General features: G+C 39.5%; 1 protein-coding gene across 1 annotated transcript in view; it reads left to right on the top strand.

Moving 5' to 3' along the window:
* The window catches only part of LOC753389, a 43223-nt gene that overhangs the window by 5102 nt on the left and 17649 nt on the right, over positions 1 to 20472 (top strand). The window contains exons 4-16 of the mRNA XM_030981835.1: positions 449 to 528; positions 2302 to 2521; positions 3277 to 3422; positions 4346 to 4522; positions 5039 to 5230; positions 7376 to 7606; positions 8890 to 9122; positions 9847 to 10033; positions 10786 to 10890; positions 12948 to 13173; positions 14544 to 14719; positions 16033 to 17431; positions 18570 to 18776. Of these exons, the coding sequence (XP_030837695.1) occupies positions 449 to 528; positions 2302 to 2521; positions 3277 to 3422; positions 4346 to 4522; positions 5039 to 5230; positions 7376 to 7606; positions 8890 to 9122; positions 9847 to 10033; positions 10786 to 10890; positions 12948 to 13173; positions 14544 to 14719; positions 16033 to 17431; positions 18570 to 18776 (3579 nt within the window). The remainder of the gene's footprint in view (positions 1 to 448; positions 529 to 2301; positions 2522 to 3276; positions 3423 to 4345; positions 4523 to 5038; positions 5231 to 7375; positions 7607 to 8889; positions 9123 to 9846; positions 10034 to 10785; positions 10891 to 12947; positions 13174 to 14543; positions 14720 to 16032; positions 17432 to 18569; positions 18777 to 20472) is intronic.

Genomic DNA, 20472 nt, shown 5'->3' on the forward strand with positions numbered 1-20472 from the left:
CTAAAATTCTATTCAAAATTTGAAGAAAAAAAATAGGGGGGGGGGGGGGCATGTGTTCTCAAATACTTTTATGTATTTTCCTCGGAAGGCCCCCCCCCCCCCCCTACCATCATCAATGTATCATGTATCAAGTGCCCCTAACCCACCTCTACTACGTCAATATTTATTTTTATGACAAGAGGATGGGGAAACACTTGTATTTCTAAAACTCTATTCAAAATTGAAGAAGAAAAAATGGGGAGGGGGGGTGTTCTCAAACACACTTATGTATTTCCCTCTGAAGGCCCCCCCCCCCCCCCATCATCAACCCACTGTATTATTCAGTATTTGGTTTGTGTTTGTATTTGTCAGGCCTACTGGTTTAGGAGATGGTTGAGTAAGGCCCCCCTCCCATCATCAACCCACTGTATGATTCAGTATTTGGTTTCTGTTTGTTTGTATTTGTCAGGCCTACTGGTTTAGGAGATGGTTGAGTAAGGTGAGATTACTGAAGATGATCCGTCAAGAGGAGAATACTAAGTGGAGAAGGTGAGTAAAGGCCACGTCAGGGGGGGGGGGGGGTGTTTCACAAAGATGCCAAGTTAAACTTAACTCTTAAGTTGGACTATGAAATTATGGAGAGCCATTTGAAGCCTTAAAATAAAATATATTAAAAAGTGAAAAACTAAGTATTTTAGAATTTTTATAAAGTCCACATCAAGAACATGAAATCTCCTTGATAATAGAAAATATGAAGGATTTGTATCAACATTCTATGCCTTTTAAAATATCTTTCACAAAATATTTCCATACATGCTAACTGCTTTCCATCATTGTTAAGTCCAACTTATAGATAAGTTCAATTTAGGATCTTTGTGAAACACCCCCTGACCTCACCAATAGCAGCCACTCTACCAGGAGATGGCAGGTTCCAATTCCGCTAGTTCCAAGACTTTTTTCCAAGTACAAGATGAAGCATAACATCTTGATTTAGCGGATGCAAGGCGAAAATTTCTTTACGAGTGTGTTGTTTTTGTGTTAAAAATGAATAGGAACAAAATTGTTGTAGGTCAGACCTCAATGATTTATGCTGATAAGTCAGGGCCCTGTTTCATAAAACTTGATATCAATAACAAGTTACAAGCTACTGTTATAAGCTACTGAAATCATGGCATCTGATTGGCTGATAGCAAATTTGTCATAGAAATTTAGCAGTTGTTACAGATAACAAATTTTATGAAACGTGCCCCAGGTCAGACCTTGCCGATAGCAGCTACTCTACCTGACATAGCTGCCCATCAAGCAGGAGATGGCAGGTTCAAATCACAATGGTTCCAAGTCTTTTTTTCTGACTTTTTCTTAATCACAAGATTTAGCACACAATCTAAATATTAACTGGGTGCAAGCCAAAATTTTGATACAAATCGAAGTGACTCCCAGGAAGCCTAGCAATCAAAGCTAGCCTATTGTCCTAATGACGGACTGACGAATATTAATAAGTCAGAATTTGGAGGGCTGAGGTATTGGCACCTGTCTGGAATGCTCTCCAGAGGAATGGAGAGCATGCTTTGAATCAGGCCTTCTCAACTGGCGGCGCACGCGCCACTTGTGGCACTTGCGGTCAGTCGGAGTGGCGCGCGGCTGTTCCAAAGAGTCAATAAAAAATAAAAATTAAAAATTAAAGAAAGAAAAAAATTAAAATTAAATTAAAATTTAAAAAATCAGTAAAATCAAAAAGTCACAGTCGAAGTTGAGCCCAAAATGTAAGCAAGCCATTTTGTTTGTTTGATTTTCACTTGATTTTGACATTTTCCATGTTTATTGCACCAAAATAACTACATATAAATTAACTTCCAGAGTAGATTTTAGCCAGGAATTGAACTAATTAAATTATTTCACATCAATATGAAATTATGATTGATGTTTTCTGGAACAAAAAAGTGTTAAAAATGCCACATCTAGGCCTTAAAAAAGCCCTAAAATCCACTAGCTTCCGGGGGCTTTGCCCCTGGAACCCCACCAGGTATCGGCTCGGTCGCTCCGCTCCCTCGCAACACAGTCACCAAACATACAGGTTGGCACTTCAACCTCAATAAATATTTGTTTTGGCACTTCTAATAAACTAGTTGAGAAGGCTTGCTCTAGATGTTGGAATAGCAATTGACTCCAGTTCAGTGACAGGCCTATTCAAATGGTTTCACTAGCGCTTGAAAACATAGTATGGAGGACTTTACAAATGTGACTACCGGTATTGATATTATTCAATTCAGTCAATTCAATCATTTCAATTCAATTATTATTTATAAATGTTCCGACCTGCAGAGCTGTCATCTACCACAATATCTCCGTCCAGCAGAAGTGCCTAAGGCAGTGGATGGCTGCAGTGCAGTCAAGGAGCAAGTCAGCTAGACTCCTTTACCAGCACCGTCTTCTACGCAAAGGACTCAGTGCATTCAGGTTTGCTGTAATGAGCAGTAAAGTCCAGGCAGTACAGCTGGAGACAAGGCTAAGGATCACGACTCTTGCCAAGTATTTTAACAAGGTAAGAATTCAAATGAGATTTTAGGTTAGAACTACAACACATTGCTGCTTGTAAGTATCGACTTGCATTGCGATGTAGATATACAGTAGGCTTGCGGGAGGATTGATGGACGACGGATAGTCAACCTGTTTGAAACGTTGAGCCACTCCCGCCACTCATCCTCTCCAAGCGCTATAGTTCTCCTTAGAACTATCAGCTAAGAAAGATAACCAACAGTCTTTTTCAAGACTTCACCTACAGTCCTTTTCAGGACTACACACCCTCAAGAAAGATTACCTCATTCCTCCCCCTCTCTCTCTCACATGGTGCACCCACAAGCCTACTGTATACGACACATTGCTCTGACAATAATTGCTACACAATGAGTTCTGTATGCTATGAACTTGTTAAATGATTAATTTTCTTATTCCCATTGGTTTAATGCAGGAATCAGCTGGTTTTGTAGGCAATTGGTTAAACTGACTTCCTTACTTCAAGGGAGGGAGGGAAAAGAGAGGGAGAGATAGAAAAAAGAAAATGAAAAGAGAGAGAGAGAGAGGTGGAAGAAAGAAAGAGAGCGAGAGGTGGGAGATAGAAAGAGAGAGCAGAGAGTGAGAGAGGGATAGAAATAGAGGAGAGAGAGAAAAAGAGAAGAGAAAGAGTTAGAGAGACAGAGACAGATATAGGAGGCAGATGGAGGGGAGATAGTACAAATAAATCCTTTGTTTATTACAAGCATCAAATCATAACATTCACTATCATTTCGTTTTACCTAGTGGAGTACCCTTACACAGCTGCGCAAAGAGAAGGAAGCCATCTTGGAGCAAATAGCCTATCAGCACGTCACTGTCAGAGCATTCAGTGCCTGGAAAGAAGGCTACCATGCACAGCAGAGAATGGGCATTGCAGATCTCCATTACAAGTGAGTTTTCTTTATGTCCTCTCTCCACTTATTAAAAAAAAAATGGACATTCAATTTTGTTAAAGGTAGTGTAGTCTGACAAGACTAGGTGTCTTTCCCGAAGCCTGACTCGGGGCCAATTGGGTATAATACGACTACAGACGACGCGACCACAGCAATCACGTGAGTGCAACATATGCGAAACCGAAGCATGAGGAGAACTTCAGTCTGTTTCGCGAACGCTGACCATGTAGAGATTAAGTCGCAAAAGGAGACATAGATGGCGTTAACCAGTATTTGCCAAGCTACACTCCCTTTAACAGTTTTATGTGAGCTCTTTTCCCTACATCTCCTCAATAATTTTTAGAAAAAGTATGTTTAAGTTCTTTGAGTGAAAATTAATTCTGAATTAATTCACTATCCATAAATGTCTTCTTTTTCAAACTACTTAGATGTATCTGCATAAAGGTATAATAAAATACATGAATACATACATGTCAGTTGATACTTAAATTTATTGGAAAAATTACAAATAATTAGTCAATAGCGACATCATAACGCAAAATAAATACAAATATTTTGTAAATGTGAAAAAAGAAAAAAGTCTATGTAACATGACCCATGTAGTTTTGTTATGGACTCTCTACATCTACCAAACTGCCATATTTCCAAATATTATTCGGAGTATGAACACCGGTGTTCTTTAATCATATCGGCCCGAATTCACAAAGCAAGGTTTGAGGTAAAACCTCCTTTTGTTTCGCCAAACCTCCTTTTGTTATTTACAAACCTGGTTTGTAAATAACAAAAGGAGGTTTGGCGAAACAAAAGGAGGTTTGAGCTCAAACCGGTCTGAGCTCAAACCTTGCTTTGTGAATTCGGGCCATCAAGTTTTCTTGAACGATCTATTAATTTCATCTTTCTTTCAATATTGCTTGATTCAGAGTGGGTCTCTTGTCAAGGTGCATAGAAAGCTGGAAGACGTATCTTGCTCATCGGAGGAGGAAGTTTTACCAGACGGAGGTAGCGAGGGTCTACCATGAGGACAGTCTTGTCAAGAGAGCCTGGGTAACCATGGCAACCATCTGTGGTGAGAGACAAAAGGCCCGGAGACAATATAGGTTAGTCGATGTACCCTCCGAAAGATGTTCATTCTGTCAAACTCTTTATACCGGTATGCCTCACAAATACAGTAATCTCCCTGTGCCGCGTTGAGTTAGCTATGAGATGAATATACCAAAAGGCTTCAAGATCATTTAACTGTTTCCTGTGCGAGATTAATCTATACCAGTGTTTATTGTAAAAGCTTTGTCATGGAGCTAATCAAGTCCCTAAGTTCATAATTCTGCAAAGTCATTGTGTTGCACAGCAAAAAGCAATCCTTCCGTCAATGGATGCCTACAAGGCAAACAAGCTACCGTACAGACTGGCAAAGAAAGCAACCAAAGTGTTTATATCAGAAAAGGTAATTGGAATAAAACTTGTTGCATGTGGCCTCCCCCCCCCCCCCCCCAATCCGGGAATGGAGGGACCGCATTCATGTTCCAAAAATCTCTGGTAAAGGGGTACTTTTTCACGCAACAAAGTCTGGCTTGGGTGGTCTCATAATGCTGCCGTTTATTATATCATGTTTACAGGCGGTCAATGCTGCGCAGGTCCTGGAGGGCATGTAGGAGTGGCATACAGATCATCAAGATGGAGAATCTTCATGACAATGCCAAGGCTGTGGTCTTCAGGGAGCGAGCAATCCTCCAGAGGTTCTTTGCCGACTGGAAGGAGAGAGCCAATGTCTCCATGGTGACACACAGGAGGGAGAAATCACAACTCAGGTATGATAATAATAATAATAATAATAATATGTCTTGTTTACCCAGGGTAGCCTCATCAGTATTCATACTGTTCTTCCTGAGGGCCCAGCAATCATATTATTACCCCTGTCATCGGATTCAGACTTACCCGCACACAATGTATGCACATTCTCCACTCCCTGGGGAGCATTCCAGCCAGGCGTCATTTTTACATGCGCACACTTGCTAATCTAAGCACATTCGCTTTCGCATCCTACCGGGTACCCATTTAACACCTGGGTGGAGAGTGGCAAATGTAGTTCAATGTCTTACCATTTTCATATTAAAGACAATAGTGTAGTGATAGCTAGTTAACAGAGTCTGCAAATACAGACTAGCTTGTATTACTAAATATAGACTGACCTGCAACCCATGACTTTAAGCAGGTCAGTTATGAAACAAGGAGTACTTGTATAAAGCATAAAAACATGACTACAAAGATGTCTGACTGCACAGTGCCTCAATAAAGTTATACAACTTATTAGTTCAATCAAAGCTCTGTAACTGGTCTTCTATAAGATCAAAATAAATAGTCGATTCCAACAAGTAAAATAATGCATAGATATGAACTACTTTGAGGGGCACTGTTAGAACTGTTGCCCAAGTTGATCTCGAAATGCAGTCTCGAGAAACTATAGTCTTAACCGTGACCCCAAAAATGAAGAGTCAATATTTGTTTTAAATACCACATCTCATGTTTGGATTCTGAAAAAGGGATAATATGAGAGAATTTGCTTGCTAAAATGTATTGATTTGTAGGGAAATTAACCAAATTAAAGAGAAGTATGTGTGTCTCATTGCGCGTATCAATTGTTAACTCCATGCTGAACTACTTCGTCCTTGCGTGCGTGTGCAATTTTAACTATGCCCGGTCAATGTTTTTCACTATACTGCTCAGCAGTTGGTAGTGAATTTCATGATTGTAGATTTGACCAATCAGAGGCCTGAAATCTTGATATGTGTTATATAAACAATGATGGCAACTGGGCGTTGTGGCGTGCGCCTGTAATCCAGCTAACAATGGAAGTTACAAACTGATTCAGCCGAGGACACAGGTTCGAAACTGAGTCACGTCTTTCGGATGGTGACGTTCAATGGTCGGTCCCCAGACGTAAATAATCATATCTGATTGATACACGTCTGTAAAAACCCAATACACACACACAAACGCAAGGGCGGTATCCAATGCAATACTTAAGCAAGAGTTATTGTGTATAAGTGTTGTGCTAAGTTTTCTGCTTAGATAAAATACCTACCCAACTTTGTCATTCAGTCAAAGCTTTTGGCCTTAGCATTCTACCCTAAGTTTAAGACAGTTCCTGTCTTCCTGAGCTAACTTAATTAAGCCATTTATTTTGGAGGCCTTGATTGGCAAGCATGTGGTTATCATACGCAGTAATCTTAAGCTGCTAACAATTTTATAAGAGCGTGCATTTAATGCGACACGTTAATCGCGCATTATTTTGGATTGACTATGTGACGTCGCAATTGCTTATCAGTAATTATTTTGCCTCAAGGTCGACCTGCTTAAATAAAATACCCAGATATGATCTGAATACGAGTTAAGACATATTACTTAGCCAAGTACCATACTGACTTACCGAATTGAATAAGGCCCAGGGTAAATTACCTTCAGTACCATCAATACGTGTCTGTGGAAGGTGTCTGAAGTCTGAACTGTATATATCGAAACTGTTGCAGGTAAACATTTTTGTTTGTGTATCATAGAACTTTAAAGAACCCCACTGTACTACTTGTAGCTACTTGCTCCCTCTATATAACAAACAATACCTAATTGGTGACCATTGGTCCCCCCATGATCCTCTTTTTCTTATGTTAATTGAGAGCTGAGTTGATGAGATAACCACCTGTCCAGTGACCTTGCAGGGTTGTCTAATCCCTCTTGTACACTAGTACTGATGGGCTTTACCATATTTACTATTAGTAATGATGATCAGGATGGTTCCAGTTAAACTGAAACCATCCTGATCATTGTTCAGCAAATAGTGATGCAATTTTACTTTAGAAAAATAGCAGTAAAGATTGACTTTGTAAGCTAAAATAAGTCCAAAGGAATTCTAAAGTCATCAAAAACCTGGATTTTTGTGTTTACTTTCCCTCATCCAGTCAAGCCTTTGAACTTTGGAAACTGAAGCATCACAGGAGGCAAGTGCTCTATCGGATCCTGGACTCCAAGGCTCGCAAGACTCGGAGAAAGAGGGCATTTTTAGCATGGAGGGAGCTCACGCAGCGGTCTGCAGAGGCGCAACGGCAAGGGGTTAGGTTGATTGCAAGGGTGCAGATGGGGGTTGTGATGTCCGCATGGCGGTCATGGACAAGCCTTCGAATATGTCATAGGTATGTTCACATGATATGTTTTATTACTAGCATGAAACAGAGACTCTTTAGCCTTATGCACTAATAATGCAGCAAACTTCTCATCTGCCCTTTAAAAAAAAATGCAGCGGCAAGCAAAATGGCATATTAAAGGCTTTGTTTAACGATGTTAATCTGAGATGCATGGCCCTATTAAGTGTTATCAATGTCTGTGATATAGTGTAATCTTTAAGCCCTAACAAAAATTGTGCTTCAAAATGATCATGAAGTTCCTCAAAAAGTAAAAATCTTTGAATGACCGGTTTTACCATACTTATTTTCCCCAATAGACTGTAGTGTTATGAAGACCGTTAGGAAAACGCAAAATTAGATTTCGATTTCCAACCATAAATATCTGAGACGAAGTTACCCAATCCCTTTAAAGCATAGTGTGCTCTGCATTTCTGTATCTCATAACGCAGAGAAAAGTAGGAACACTCAGGGGGTCCTGTTGTGCACAGCTGCTTCTATAGCATACTGAGAGAGGTAGTTGCGACACACGCATCTACGCATATGTGAGATAGGTCATAGGTTAAGTAATGGAGCTCCAAATAGTTCTGACCCATGAATTTAACTGTTGCTTAAATGTATTGACCAGTTTTGAAATGTCCCCCTCTCAAAATATGAAATGGAAGCTCTTATTACCAATCATGTGAAAGAATATGTTTTGACTAACACGTGATGATACAAATTTTGCCGGGAAACTGCCTACTAATTGATATATTTGGTAAATTATTATATTGATTCGGCCTGGATAGATATCACGAATGCACTCCAACATTGAACATTTGGGCATACATTTCTGCTTTTTTGCAAATTTAGGTTGAAGTATTGCCATCTAAACCTCTGAATGCAACATTTAAACAATATTGAATGGATATTTTGCACCCAAAACCGTTGAACTGCAATCTTTAAAGTACCGACATACCACAGAATGTAATTCACTTGAAATCCAGATTGTTTTGAGGCATATGAACACAGGCTTCAATTGGGAAGTTCTTCCATTTTAAACCAATTCCCAGTGCTTAGCGAACGCAACAGTCATATCAAGAATGATAATACAGTCAAACCTGTCTATAGCGACCACCCAAGGGAAACACAAAAAGTGGCCTTTGTAGTCAGGTTCCTTTAGTTCATGATTCAATAAGAAACCATTTTCATGGGAAACAACAAATGTGGCCTTTGTAGAAAGGAGGTCTTTGTAGACAGGTGATCACTAAAGAAGGTTTGACTGTATTGATAAACCACTTTGATTGTTACAACAGGCAAACTCTTCAACGTCACCTGGCTGTCCACGATGCCAAGACAGTGGGCAGTGCCTTCCGTTGGTGGAAACTCTGTTGGCTGAGGGAGAGGGCGCTGCGTCAAGGTCTGGAGAGATGGTCGGAGCGATGCCTGAAGAGGGCAGCACAGCGATGGAAACAGCACGTGGTCAAACGCAGGCAATGGGACAAGGCTGAGGAGTTGGTTAAACAGTCGGAGAATGCTTGTCTGAGAAGTAAGTCTTAAGTTTTGAAGACGATCTGTATTAGTTTGACCAGGGGGAATTAGACCTCCCTAAAGGTCACTGACAGGTGGTTATCTCATCAAATCATCTCTCAATTAACATAAGAAACAGAGGATCATGGGGGACCAACAGGCACCGATTAGGCATTGTTTGCTACATGTATATAGAGGGAGCAAGTAGCTATAAGTAGTGCAATGGGGCTTTAAGAGGATCTGTGCTGGCAAAAGAAGGAATGGGGGCAGATTCCATATTGTTTGATTGACAGAACTAACAATTTCATTATAGCGAAAGTGGTGCAGTGTGACCACTTTGATTGTTATCATTATCAGTACATTTTATATTCATATGCTTCATTCGTATAGTTATTGTTAAGGTTTGGCCCCCTGGCTGCTTACATGCACTTTACTTTAAACTGTCATAGCACCATATTTGTATTATTATGTATCCATTGAGGGTAGTCATGCTATCAAGCTTTGCTTACTTTGTCAACCCTCCTGTTTGATGGTTTCGATTAGTTACAGCCAGCCTTACTTTATTCTACATATATTTTTTGTCATGTGTAAAATTTGCAATGTTTTGTTTGTTATATATTTGTAAAAGTACAAAAGAAAAAGAAAATCAAACAGAAATAATAAATAAATCAAATCAAATCAAATCAATTCTCAAGCAAAAATCTGACATCAATCAAAGGATTTATTACAATTATTCCTTTCAGGGTCGTTCTCAAAGTGGGTCGAAGCCAAAGCTCAATCTGACCACGACAGACAGAGGGCAGCAGACATGCACTCTCTCTTAAGCCGCAGTCAGCTACACCGAACTTTCCTTGCTTGGAGGCTGGAGATGATGGTGACAAGAGCCGTCGGACCATTGACCGAAAGGAGAGAGAAACGGTGTCTGGCCAAGTAAGTCCTTCAATTCGGTCTGGGGGGTGTTTCACAAAGATCCTAAGTTTAATTTATGTCTAAGTTGAACTTAAACAATTAGGGAAAGCTGTTAATAGCATCTATGAAAATATTTTGTACAAGTTGTTTAATAGGCATAAAATGTTGATTCAAATCATTCATATTTTCTTTTCATCAAGTAGCTTTCATGGTCTTAATGTGAAATTAATCGAAAGTCTAAAATACTTCAATTTTCGCTTTTGAATATATTTTTTTGACATTACAAATGGCTCTCCATAATTTTTAAGTCCAACTTAGAGTTAAGTTTGAATTAGGATCCTTGTGAAACACCCCCCTGGTTCATAAATAATAACTATATACCGTAGTATGATATAACACTTGTAATTATAACAAAAATTTATCAAAAAACATTTCCCACTTTATCTCTGGCAACTATTAGGCATTCAAAACAGAAGATGTTGTATTGCCCTTTTGCGACCGACCCAAAAATCTTATAATTTACCGTCGGCTTTTGAATAAATGGTTTTCTTTTTTTAAATATGTATTTTGTTTGTTTTGAATGGGATATAAATGCATAAAATCATCAAATTATTCCCAAATTCTCACTCATCTTTTGCCCTAGTTTTTGAAATCCTGCTAGCGTTAACAAGTAGACCCCGGCCTTGTGTACGTGTATATACCATGCATCATTTTTTAAATGAAACGGTTTTGCCGCATCATATCTGAAAGAGCCTTTTTTTTTTATATTTCAGAGCATTTGACAGCTGGAGAGATATTATCACAAGGAAGAAAATGGGACAGAACTTTGCTGAAAGGTGCAAGAACAGTATCACTGCAATAACATTTCGATATTGGAGGTACTGTATAAATTATGGCCTACGATGTATGGTTCTATATTAATTTGCCCAATGTAATAGTATTTTAATTTGTATTTTAATTTCATATTTGAATTATGTATTCTTTGTAGCCATTCCATACCTATGGTCTTACATCTATTAATTTGCTCTCACAAATGTATCTATATCTATTGGCATCATGTATTCTTCACCCCTCTTCTTCCTCTTTCTCCCCCTCCTCTCTCTCTCTCTCTCTCTCCCCTTTTCTCCCGCTCTTCTCTCTCTCTCTCTCTCTCCCTTTCTCCCCCTCTTTTTTCTCTTTCTCCCCCTCCCCTCTCTCTCTCTTTCTCTCTCCCGCTCTTCTCTCTTTCTCCCCTCCTCTTTCTCCCTTTCTCCCCCTCTTTCTCTCTGTTTCTCTTCTTCACTTGATTGCATGACTATGATACAATGTACATGAATGGATTTGTAAGACATTTTTTTAAATAATTTGTAAACTTCTTGCAATCCAGCAATGGCAGTACGTTTTTTGAATGTTTTGTTACGTTTTTTAAAATATTTTTTAAAATATTTTAAAATATGTTTTTCTTAACTTCTGATCATGGGCTTTGTGTCGGTTGTGTATAATTATGCACATGTCTTCAAACGATGCGTGCAGGACGGTGATACGGGGCCCCAAACTGTGCACATTGTGAACAACCCATGTGTATCGTGTGCACGTTGTGCTCCGATCCGGGTACGTAGACGTGGCGCCGTTTTTTCGAAGCTGTCTGATTGGGCGATATGTTAAAAGCCCCATTATACTACTTGTAGCTACTTGCTACCTCTATATACAAAACAATGCCTAAGCGGTACCCGTTGATCCTCTTTTTCTTATGTTAATTGAGAGCTGAGTTGATGAGATAGCCACCTGTCAGTGACCACACTGTGTGGTCTAATTACTCCTGGCCAAACTAGTACAGACAGGCTTAAATGTGAGAGATTTTTTCAAAAATATGTTTTTTATGCCTCCGTTACGAAGTAGCCGGAGGCATTATGTTTTCGGGTTGTCCGTCCGTACGTACGTACGTACGTCTGTACGTCTGTACGTACGTACGTCCCGTTCTTGTGATCGCGTTATCTAAAGAACCGATTGATGGATTCCTGCCAAACTTTGGTCATGTATGTATCTTGCAAAGCCGATGAACTGATTAGATTTTGGAGTCACGAGGTCAAAGGTCAAAGGTCACAGGGCTCATTACGTATGCAAAAACAGCTTGTGATCGCGTTATCTAAAGAACCGATTGATGGATTCCTGCCAAACTTTGGTCATGTATGTATCTTGCAGAGTCAATAAACTGATAAGATTTTGGGGTCACGAGGTTAAAGGTCAAAGGTCACAGGGCTCATTATGTATGCAAAAACAGCTCGTTATCGCGTTATCTCAAGAACCGATTGATGGATTGCTGCCAAACTTAGGTCATGTATGTTACTTGCAGAGCCAATGAACTGATTAGATTTAGGGGTCATGAGGTCAAAGGTCAAAGGCCACAGCGCACATTATGTATGCAAAAACAGCTCGTGATCGCGTTATCTCAAGAACCGATTGATGGATTCCTGCCAAAATTAGGTCATGTATGTTACTTGCAGAGCCAATGAACTGAGTAGATTCTTGGTTCATAAGGTCAAAGGTCAAGTTCATGGGCTCATTATGTATGCAAAAATAGCTTGTGAACGCATTCTCATTAGAACTGACAGATGGATTACTATTTAACTCAGGACATCTTGCAGAGCCAATGAACTGAGTAGATTTTAGGGTCATGAGGTCAAAGATCAAAGGGTCATATATGTATATGAGAAATTGCTTGTAATCACGATATTCCGAGAACCTGTCAATGGATTACAATTGAACTTGAATTCGAAAAATTACTTCTGTTTTGGTTTGTAAAATTGCTCTATGACGGAGGCATCATTTTCGACTGCGCGCAGTCGAATTCCATCTAGTTTCCACTTAAGAATATTTTTTGTTGTTGATGAAGGTTGGCATCTCTGCGTCCCTGTGATGCTTATTCTCATTATGATCTGCCTCCCTCTCCTGTTAGAAACCAGACAGAGTGTCGTCTCCATGCCAAGCAGGAGCAGGACTCCCTGGAGGCCAGCCTCGTCTTGGGATGCTTCCAGGCCTGGCAGAGGCTCCACCAGAGAGAGACAACAAGGAGAACGGTTGCCAAGCAACGGGAGGCGGAATGCCTGAGGGAGGCGTTCACATCGTGGAAAGCACAGGCGGTAGAGGCAGAGCTGGAGAGAGAGATCCAGATGGGGAAGGAGGTATCAATCTTTGAATTCCTTTTAGGGTCATTTGCATATTTGATTGATGGCGAAGTTGAAGTTAGGAGACATTTGGTTACTATACTACGTACAGTCGAACCTGTCTGCAGCGACCGCCCAAGGGAAACACAAAAAGTGGTCTTTGTAGACAGGTTCGTTTAGTACATGTTTCAATGAGAAACCATTTTCTAGGGAAACAAAAAATGTGCTTGTTGTAGACGGGTGGTCTTTGTAGACAGGTGGTCACTAAAGCAGGTGTGACTGTATTTACTTCTTCTCAATGGGAAAAGTTCGTTCACATGCTTTTGATGATGGGGATGAATTGTCCAGTTCATAGATTCTATGCAAGATTATGATCATTATGATTTCACTTTATGTCATGGATTTCGCAAATTCACGACATTACACAATTAAACATAGTTTGTAGGAAATTTGCAATGTTAATGTGATTATTTGTTAGGCTAATACACTGATTATTAAGGTGGCATGAACTTTAATATGGGGATTTACAATAGTGTATTTTCTTCATATTGACATTGTGTATGCATGCTACTTAAGTGAAAAAGGTTTATTTTCGGGGACGCTTTCAAGAACCAATCAATTTGAAAGAAAAAGGGTGTGGTATTTTAAAAGGGCAAGAAATTTCATGAAAAACACATGAATGTATGTGTACATGTACATCCACCTGTTTTAGGGAAAATAAGATACTTTCTTAAGTAAGAGTGTGTACTTGTCATTTTCGACTTGCATAATGATCATGCGTTGCCCCTTTAAATATGAGATAGCACTGGGGGTATTTCACAAAGACTAAAAATGACTTTAAGTTGGACTTAACTGTGGCAGGCCGTTCATAGAATGACTTTAAGTTGGACTTAACTGTGGCAGGCCGTTCATAGAATGACTTTAAGTTGGACTTAACTGTGGCAGGCCGTTCATAGAATGACTTTAAGTTGGACTTAACTGTGGCAGGCCATTCATATCACTGTTTGCTCTCACCATTATGATCTTTAGATAATTTTTTCACTTCAATAATGAATTATCACAAAATATAAACTCTGTAGATTTGTGACCATGATCTTTACATCCCTTAAGAGACCAATGCCAGTAAACGTTGAGAGCAAACAGTGGCATGAACGGCCTGCCATAGTTCAGTCCAACTTAAAGCTGATCTTAGTCTTTGTGAAACACTCCCCTGGGGTATTGTACATTGCATCTATTGGTTCTTTAGTAATAATAATAATAATAATAATAATATGTCTTGTTTACCCAGAGTAGCCTCATCAGTATTCATACTGTTCTTTCTGATTCGGATTCAAGTAACTGCAATGGTTTTACTTTCTGTTTTTCTTCATTTGATTGCCAAAAAACAGCAGAGAAGATTTCTCCTTCAGAAGTTGTTTTTCAAGGCGTGGAGGAGAGCGAGTGGTGAAGAGGCAGAGCGGGGGAACGAGAGATGCTCCGTGATCCAAGACGGGCATGCTGCATCTACTCTCCTAGAGATGTGGAAGAGATGGAGGAGATCTTTGGAGCTTGAGCTGAAATCAAGGTGAGGAAAAAGCTAGCTCAAATCGGCAACACAGTACACACTGGCTACCCATTCATTCTCGCATTTTATTCAAAATATTGTTGTTAGCTTATGAATGTTTTTATGATTTTGCGCCTCCTTATTTGATAGAGCTATTAAAATTGTACACACCTTCTAGAAATCTTCGTTCTAATAAGAAAAAATTGTTTGTTATTCCACCAGTGATGACCAGGTCATATAGTGAACGCAGCTTCGCTCACACTGCCTCAACTTCATGGAACAATCTCCCGGAACATCTAAAAAACATTGACTCCATTGTTAAGTTTAAGATTGCTTTAAAGACGCACTTGTCCGTTACCCAGTACGTCTTGTCTTTGTATTCTGTTATGTTTTTCTCTAGAGCGCTTAGGGACATGTTTTAATACTATGTGTTATGCGCTATACAAGAACGGTTAATTATTATTATCATTATTATTTTACTGTAAATGTTCCATTTATCCTTCGATTCAACATGTGTCAGGAATTAATTTTTTTGAATGTATGCTTAATATTGTATTGTATTTTTCATGCCTCCGCTACAAAGTAGCTGGAGTTGTACGTCTGTCTGTACGTCACGTTCTCGTGATCGCGTTATCTCAGGAACTGATTAGATTTGGGGTCACAAGGTCAAAGGTCACAGGGCTCATTATGTGTGCAAAATAGCTCTGATCGCGTTATCTCAAGAACCGATTGAAGGATTGACTACTATCAAACTCAGGACATGTATGTATCTTGCAGAGCCAATGATATGATTAGATTTTAGGGTCATGAAGTCAAAGATCAAAGGGTCATACATGTACATGTATATGAAAAATAGCTTGTAATCATGATATTCTGAGAACCTGTTAATGGATTACAATCAAACTTGTATTGTTTAAATGGCTTCTGTTTTGCTTTGTAAAATCGCTCTATGATGGAGGCATCATTTTCGACTGCGTGCAGTTGAAGATCCATCTAGTTATTATATTTATTGATTACCACAGTGTTAAAAATTATATACAGTTATTGCATAACATCAAGAACCAATAAATAGTAAAAGCTAATTTAGGTTTCACAATGGAAATGCCAATTTATAAGGGTGAATTGGAATTTGCAATCGCTTTTTTTTTCAATATGACTGCCCTGTTAGAATTACATGAAAGTGATCAAATGCTAAAATGCGATATTATAGTGAAAATAAGGATCTTCTATTTGCACATTTGTTCTGAGAGTCAACACTTCATTATAAAAATTTATTTTACTCAAGTGTACTAAAGAAGTTCTTGCAACTTATTTTTTCTGTCTCATCCTTGTAGATCACTTGCTGAGAATAATCAGCATCGAATGCTGGAGGAAAGCTTTCATTTATGGCACCGACACACCCAGCAAAGCATGAGTGCAGCCGTAGGAAGATTCCATGCCAGGTTGAATGAATCCTGTAGTTCTCTTCAGAATCCAGAACTCCATCCTTCAAGCGTTCCACCTTCACAATCACCCTCCTCCTCCTCCTCCTCCTCCTCCTCCTCCTCCTCTCCTTGTTCATCATCACCACCATCCCCTGCATTGTTATTATCGAAGCTTCAGGCTCATGGGATGCTATCTCCATCTGCATCGTCTCCATCACCCCTGAGGGAGATGTCCGTCCACCTTCGAGAGGATTTGTATACAGAGTTCTCCCATTCTGTGATGAGCAGAAGAGCTGTTGAGCCATCTGTATGGCATGGATCTGCTGAAGACATCCCAGCAACAGATGCGACTCCACATGGACAAGATCCCTCAGTGTTCACATCGCTGGATCGCATCAGTAGAACTCCATCCCCGCTCCGGAATCTACACCCTGGCAACTCCACCGGTGATCAGGAAGATGCGGATTTTGTACATCCAATAGCCTTTGAGGTCAAAGGTCAGTTAGAGTCAGGTGAAGGGTCAGTCATAAGTCTAGATCAAGGTGTTGAATCGTCTGGTCGGAGCATAGACTCCCATCCCAGCCACATTGGTGTCTCCTCAATCGCCGACAGCGGTTACCATGCCAATGGATTCATGGTCTTCTCGAACGGGGAGTCGCAGCTGGACGGCAGCAGTGACAGCACCTCCTCCGTGCAGAGCGTGAAGGACACCGTCAGCTCCACCGATGTCTTACGGATGTCTCCACACAAGAACAACAACAACAACAGTGCATCTCAGCTCCTGGAGCTATCCCAGCACAGAGAAGAGTGGGTGGGGCTTACCAAACTCTGGTGTTCAACTGAGGGCCCTCCAGGAAAAATAGAGGATATCGACCCCTTCCTCAGGGAAATAGCATCTCCTGGAAGTGCTGGGCAAAATGTAAATGACATGCTAATCATGGAGAATGGCACAAGTCCACTCGGTTGTCACAGTGGTTCTGTGTCATCCAGAGTCAGATGCTTCCAAGTACAACATGGTGATGCATTGCATAGATGTACAAGTGACATCAGGAACACTAGTGATATGGATATGATTGGTATAGACGGAGGAACGATGAACTTTCCAGCTGAAGCATATGTTGAGACGGAGGATGATGACGATGATGGTGAAGACGATGATGATGATGGGGAGGATGGGAATGATGTTCATGGATATGATGATAACATCAGTAATGGATCGCTTGGATCTGGGAACTCATTGCGAACCCCTGAGAAGTCTACTGCTCAGTTCATAAATCTGCAAAGATTGACAGCCATTAACAATAAAAAGGTGAGTCCGTGAGATAGTTAATGATCAAAGAGCTCCTAAATTTGGCAACTCTGGAGTGAATACATATTAAGATGTCTCTCCGGGGGGTGTGAAAACAGTAATGTCGTTTGGTTTATGCCTGATTTTAAAAAGTACTTTGAAGTAACATTGTAAATCATTTCATTTTAAAAGCATAAGATCACTCAAAGGCTCAGCCCAATGTTCAATTTATAATGATTTATATGATGAAGTTTACATTATATCAGCTTTTGATTTTGATACATGTATTTTCATTGATACAGGGACACAGAAACTTTACAAGATGTTGTTTTTGTGATAATCGGCACGGACTACTGGTACAAACAATAAATGTGCTTACACGCAATGCCATCTCATTTTCCTGCGTTGTTACAAGTAATTTCAAATCCCTATAACATCACAGGAAGTTCATGATAATTAACCCCTCACAAAAATAACACCTTCCACACTATTTTGAAGTTAATATCTGTGAAGTCAGGACATGATCCAATAAAGCAAGTACAGTTCAACCTCTTTTCATGACAACCTGGGGAGTGTTTCAAAAAGACTAAGATCGACTTTAAGTTGGACTTAACTATGGTAGGCCATTCGTGCCACTGGTTGCTCTCACCATGGGTCTCTCAATTATGATCTTTAGATAATATTTTTTCCTTCAATAATGAACTATCAAGAAAAAAGCTCAATTCTGAAGATGTGTGACCATGATTTGTACGTCCCTTGAGAGACCATTGTCAGTAAATGGTGAGAGCAAGCAGTGGCTGAACAGCCTGCCATAGTTAAGTCCAACTTAAAGTCAATCTTAGTCTTTTTGAAACACCCCCCTGTATATGAAGATGACCTGCATAAAAAAGACCCCCTGTTACTAGAGACAACATTTTTTCTTTCCTTTGGACCAATGTCTCACAACAGACCCGTAACTGCAGCATAAGCAACTCTACCTATGGAAGTAACCTGCTAAATACAAATTGCTTTCCCTGTCCCTCAAGCTTTTATTTATTTATTTTATTTGGTTTATTTTGATGATGATTCTTTTATAAAGTGCACTAATGTATTGACTTGGTTTGACTGTATACTATGACCACATTTTGAATGAATATTGCATATCCTATTTTTTCTGTAGGCCTATATGACATCGGTCATCCTTCGCCTTCGGCTCTGGCCCGCCAGCGCTGCTTTCTACCAGTGGTTGGAATACACCCGATTGAAGAAGATGCACAGAGAGTACAGAGCTCTGGTCGAAGGCAGGATGAATGATGCTGAGCTGCGAGATGCATTTCAACATTGGAGGCAGCACAGCAGTGATAGTCAGCTTGCTGCCAGCTATCTGGTAATTAATAGACCATGTCTTGGGTATCGCATGGTTCAAAAGACCCAAAATATTCACAGATCTTTTAAACATGGAGAGGTGCCACTGTTTGCATTTCCGAAAAATTGCAGGCCTGATAATCACCGGATTTAAATCAGTTTCCTGATTTTGGGGTTCTTTTTCCAGATTTCCCCCTTATTTTCCCTATTTTTCGCAATTTTTTCCCAAGTTTGTTACTCAAAGGGGGGGGGGGGGGGGGTGAATGTTGTTAGATACCATTTTGTTTTCCCGAAACCTTTCTTTTTTTTTTTTACTCAAGATGGGGGGGGGGGGGGGGGGGGGGGGGGGGGTTGAGGGAAAAGAAAAGAAGCTATTATTTCATTCGGCAAAACAAAGTATATACAAAAGAATGACATAGAAGAACAAATCCTACAAAACAAAGGATGAAAGTCATTTAAAAACCATTATCCTTATTCCCTTGCACATTAACAAGTCGCCAGGAATAATAATAATATAATAGTGTAGGGTATTTACCCATGGTTTGTAATACAGGTGTAGGAGTCTGTGTACTTAAACCATGTATATGTGTACCCAATTCTAGTTGAATGCTGTAAAAACGAACTTCAATTTCAATTAAAGATAAAGGTGAGTTCTGGTAATGCGATTGCATTGTGAAAGAAAAGGTTTGGAATGGATCAGAAAAAGTTGATCATGTAGCATGTAAGTATTGGTGTGCACTGCAAGGTTCTGGAGTCATCAAAATCATAATAAATTTGGCCCAGTCTTCGTAAAGTTACAAGCACTGTACACAGAAAGATGTATATGGGACTACACACACGTGCGCGACACTTGCGTTTATCTCTCACATCCCAATAGATAAAATAATTTACCAAGTATATCAATTAGTAGGCGGTTCCCCGGCAATATTTTTATCATCATGTACATGTATTAGTCAAAACATATTATTTCGCATGATTGGTAATAAGAGCTTCCATTTCATTTTTTGAAATTGGGGCGTTTCCAATACTGGTCTTTACCTTTAATACAGGTGTAGGAGTCTGTGTACGTAAACCATGTATATGTGTACCCAATTCTAGTTGAATGCTACAGCAATCTGTATGTTTAAATACACACAAAATTCACTTCCTCTTTTTCATGACGTATTTATTCCTAATTCCCATGTTCACTCATATCCAACGCGTAATTGTACTGATTTTCATTTACACAATCCTAAAACTTTGTTAGCGCTTAAGTCCATAAGATATCACGGGTCCAGACATTTGGAATGCACTCCCTAGACATATTAAACAGTGTACATCTCTCTATTCATTTAAAGCTACACTAAAAAAAACACATTATTTCACAATATAATGTATAAAGGTTTAAACAATAAAAAAATAAAAAATAATTTTTTTTTTTTTTTTTAAAGCGTTTTTTCTAAAACTTTAGAAACTACATTAAATTTTGGTCTGACGTTACATAGCAATACTGATGATTCAACATTTTGGTGCTTGAGGACACTTGCACTTGCACACACACGCACCACTTGCACCCTTGTTTTTGTTTAGTTTCTCTCTTATCTCTGTCATTAACGTATAATTAGTAGCCATATAAATATGAGATTCATATACTAATTCTATAATTATTTATATTGAATACAACTGTCTATATTCACATTTAATTGTAATATATATCATTTGAGTATCATGACCCCCTC

The sequence above is a fragment of the Strongylocentrotus purpuratus genome, unplaced genomic scaffold (genome assembly GCF_000002235.5).
Source record: "Strongylocentrotus purpuratus isolate Spur 01 unplaced genomic scaffold, Spur_5.0 spur5_contig_822, whole genome shotgun sequence".
Lineage (NCBI taxonomy): Eukaryota > Metazoa > Echinodermata > Echinoidea > Camarodonta > Strongylocentrotidae > Strongylocentrotus > Strongylocentrotus purpuratus.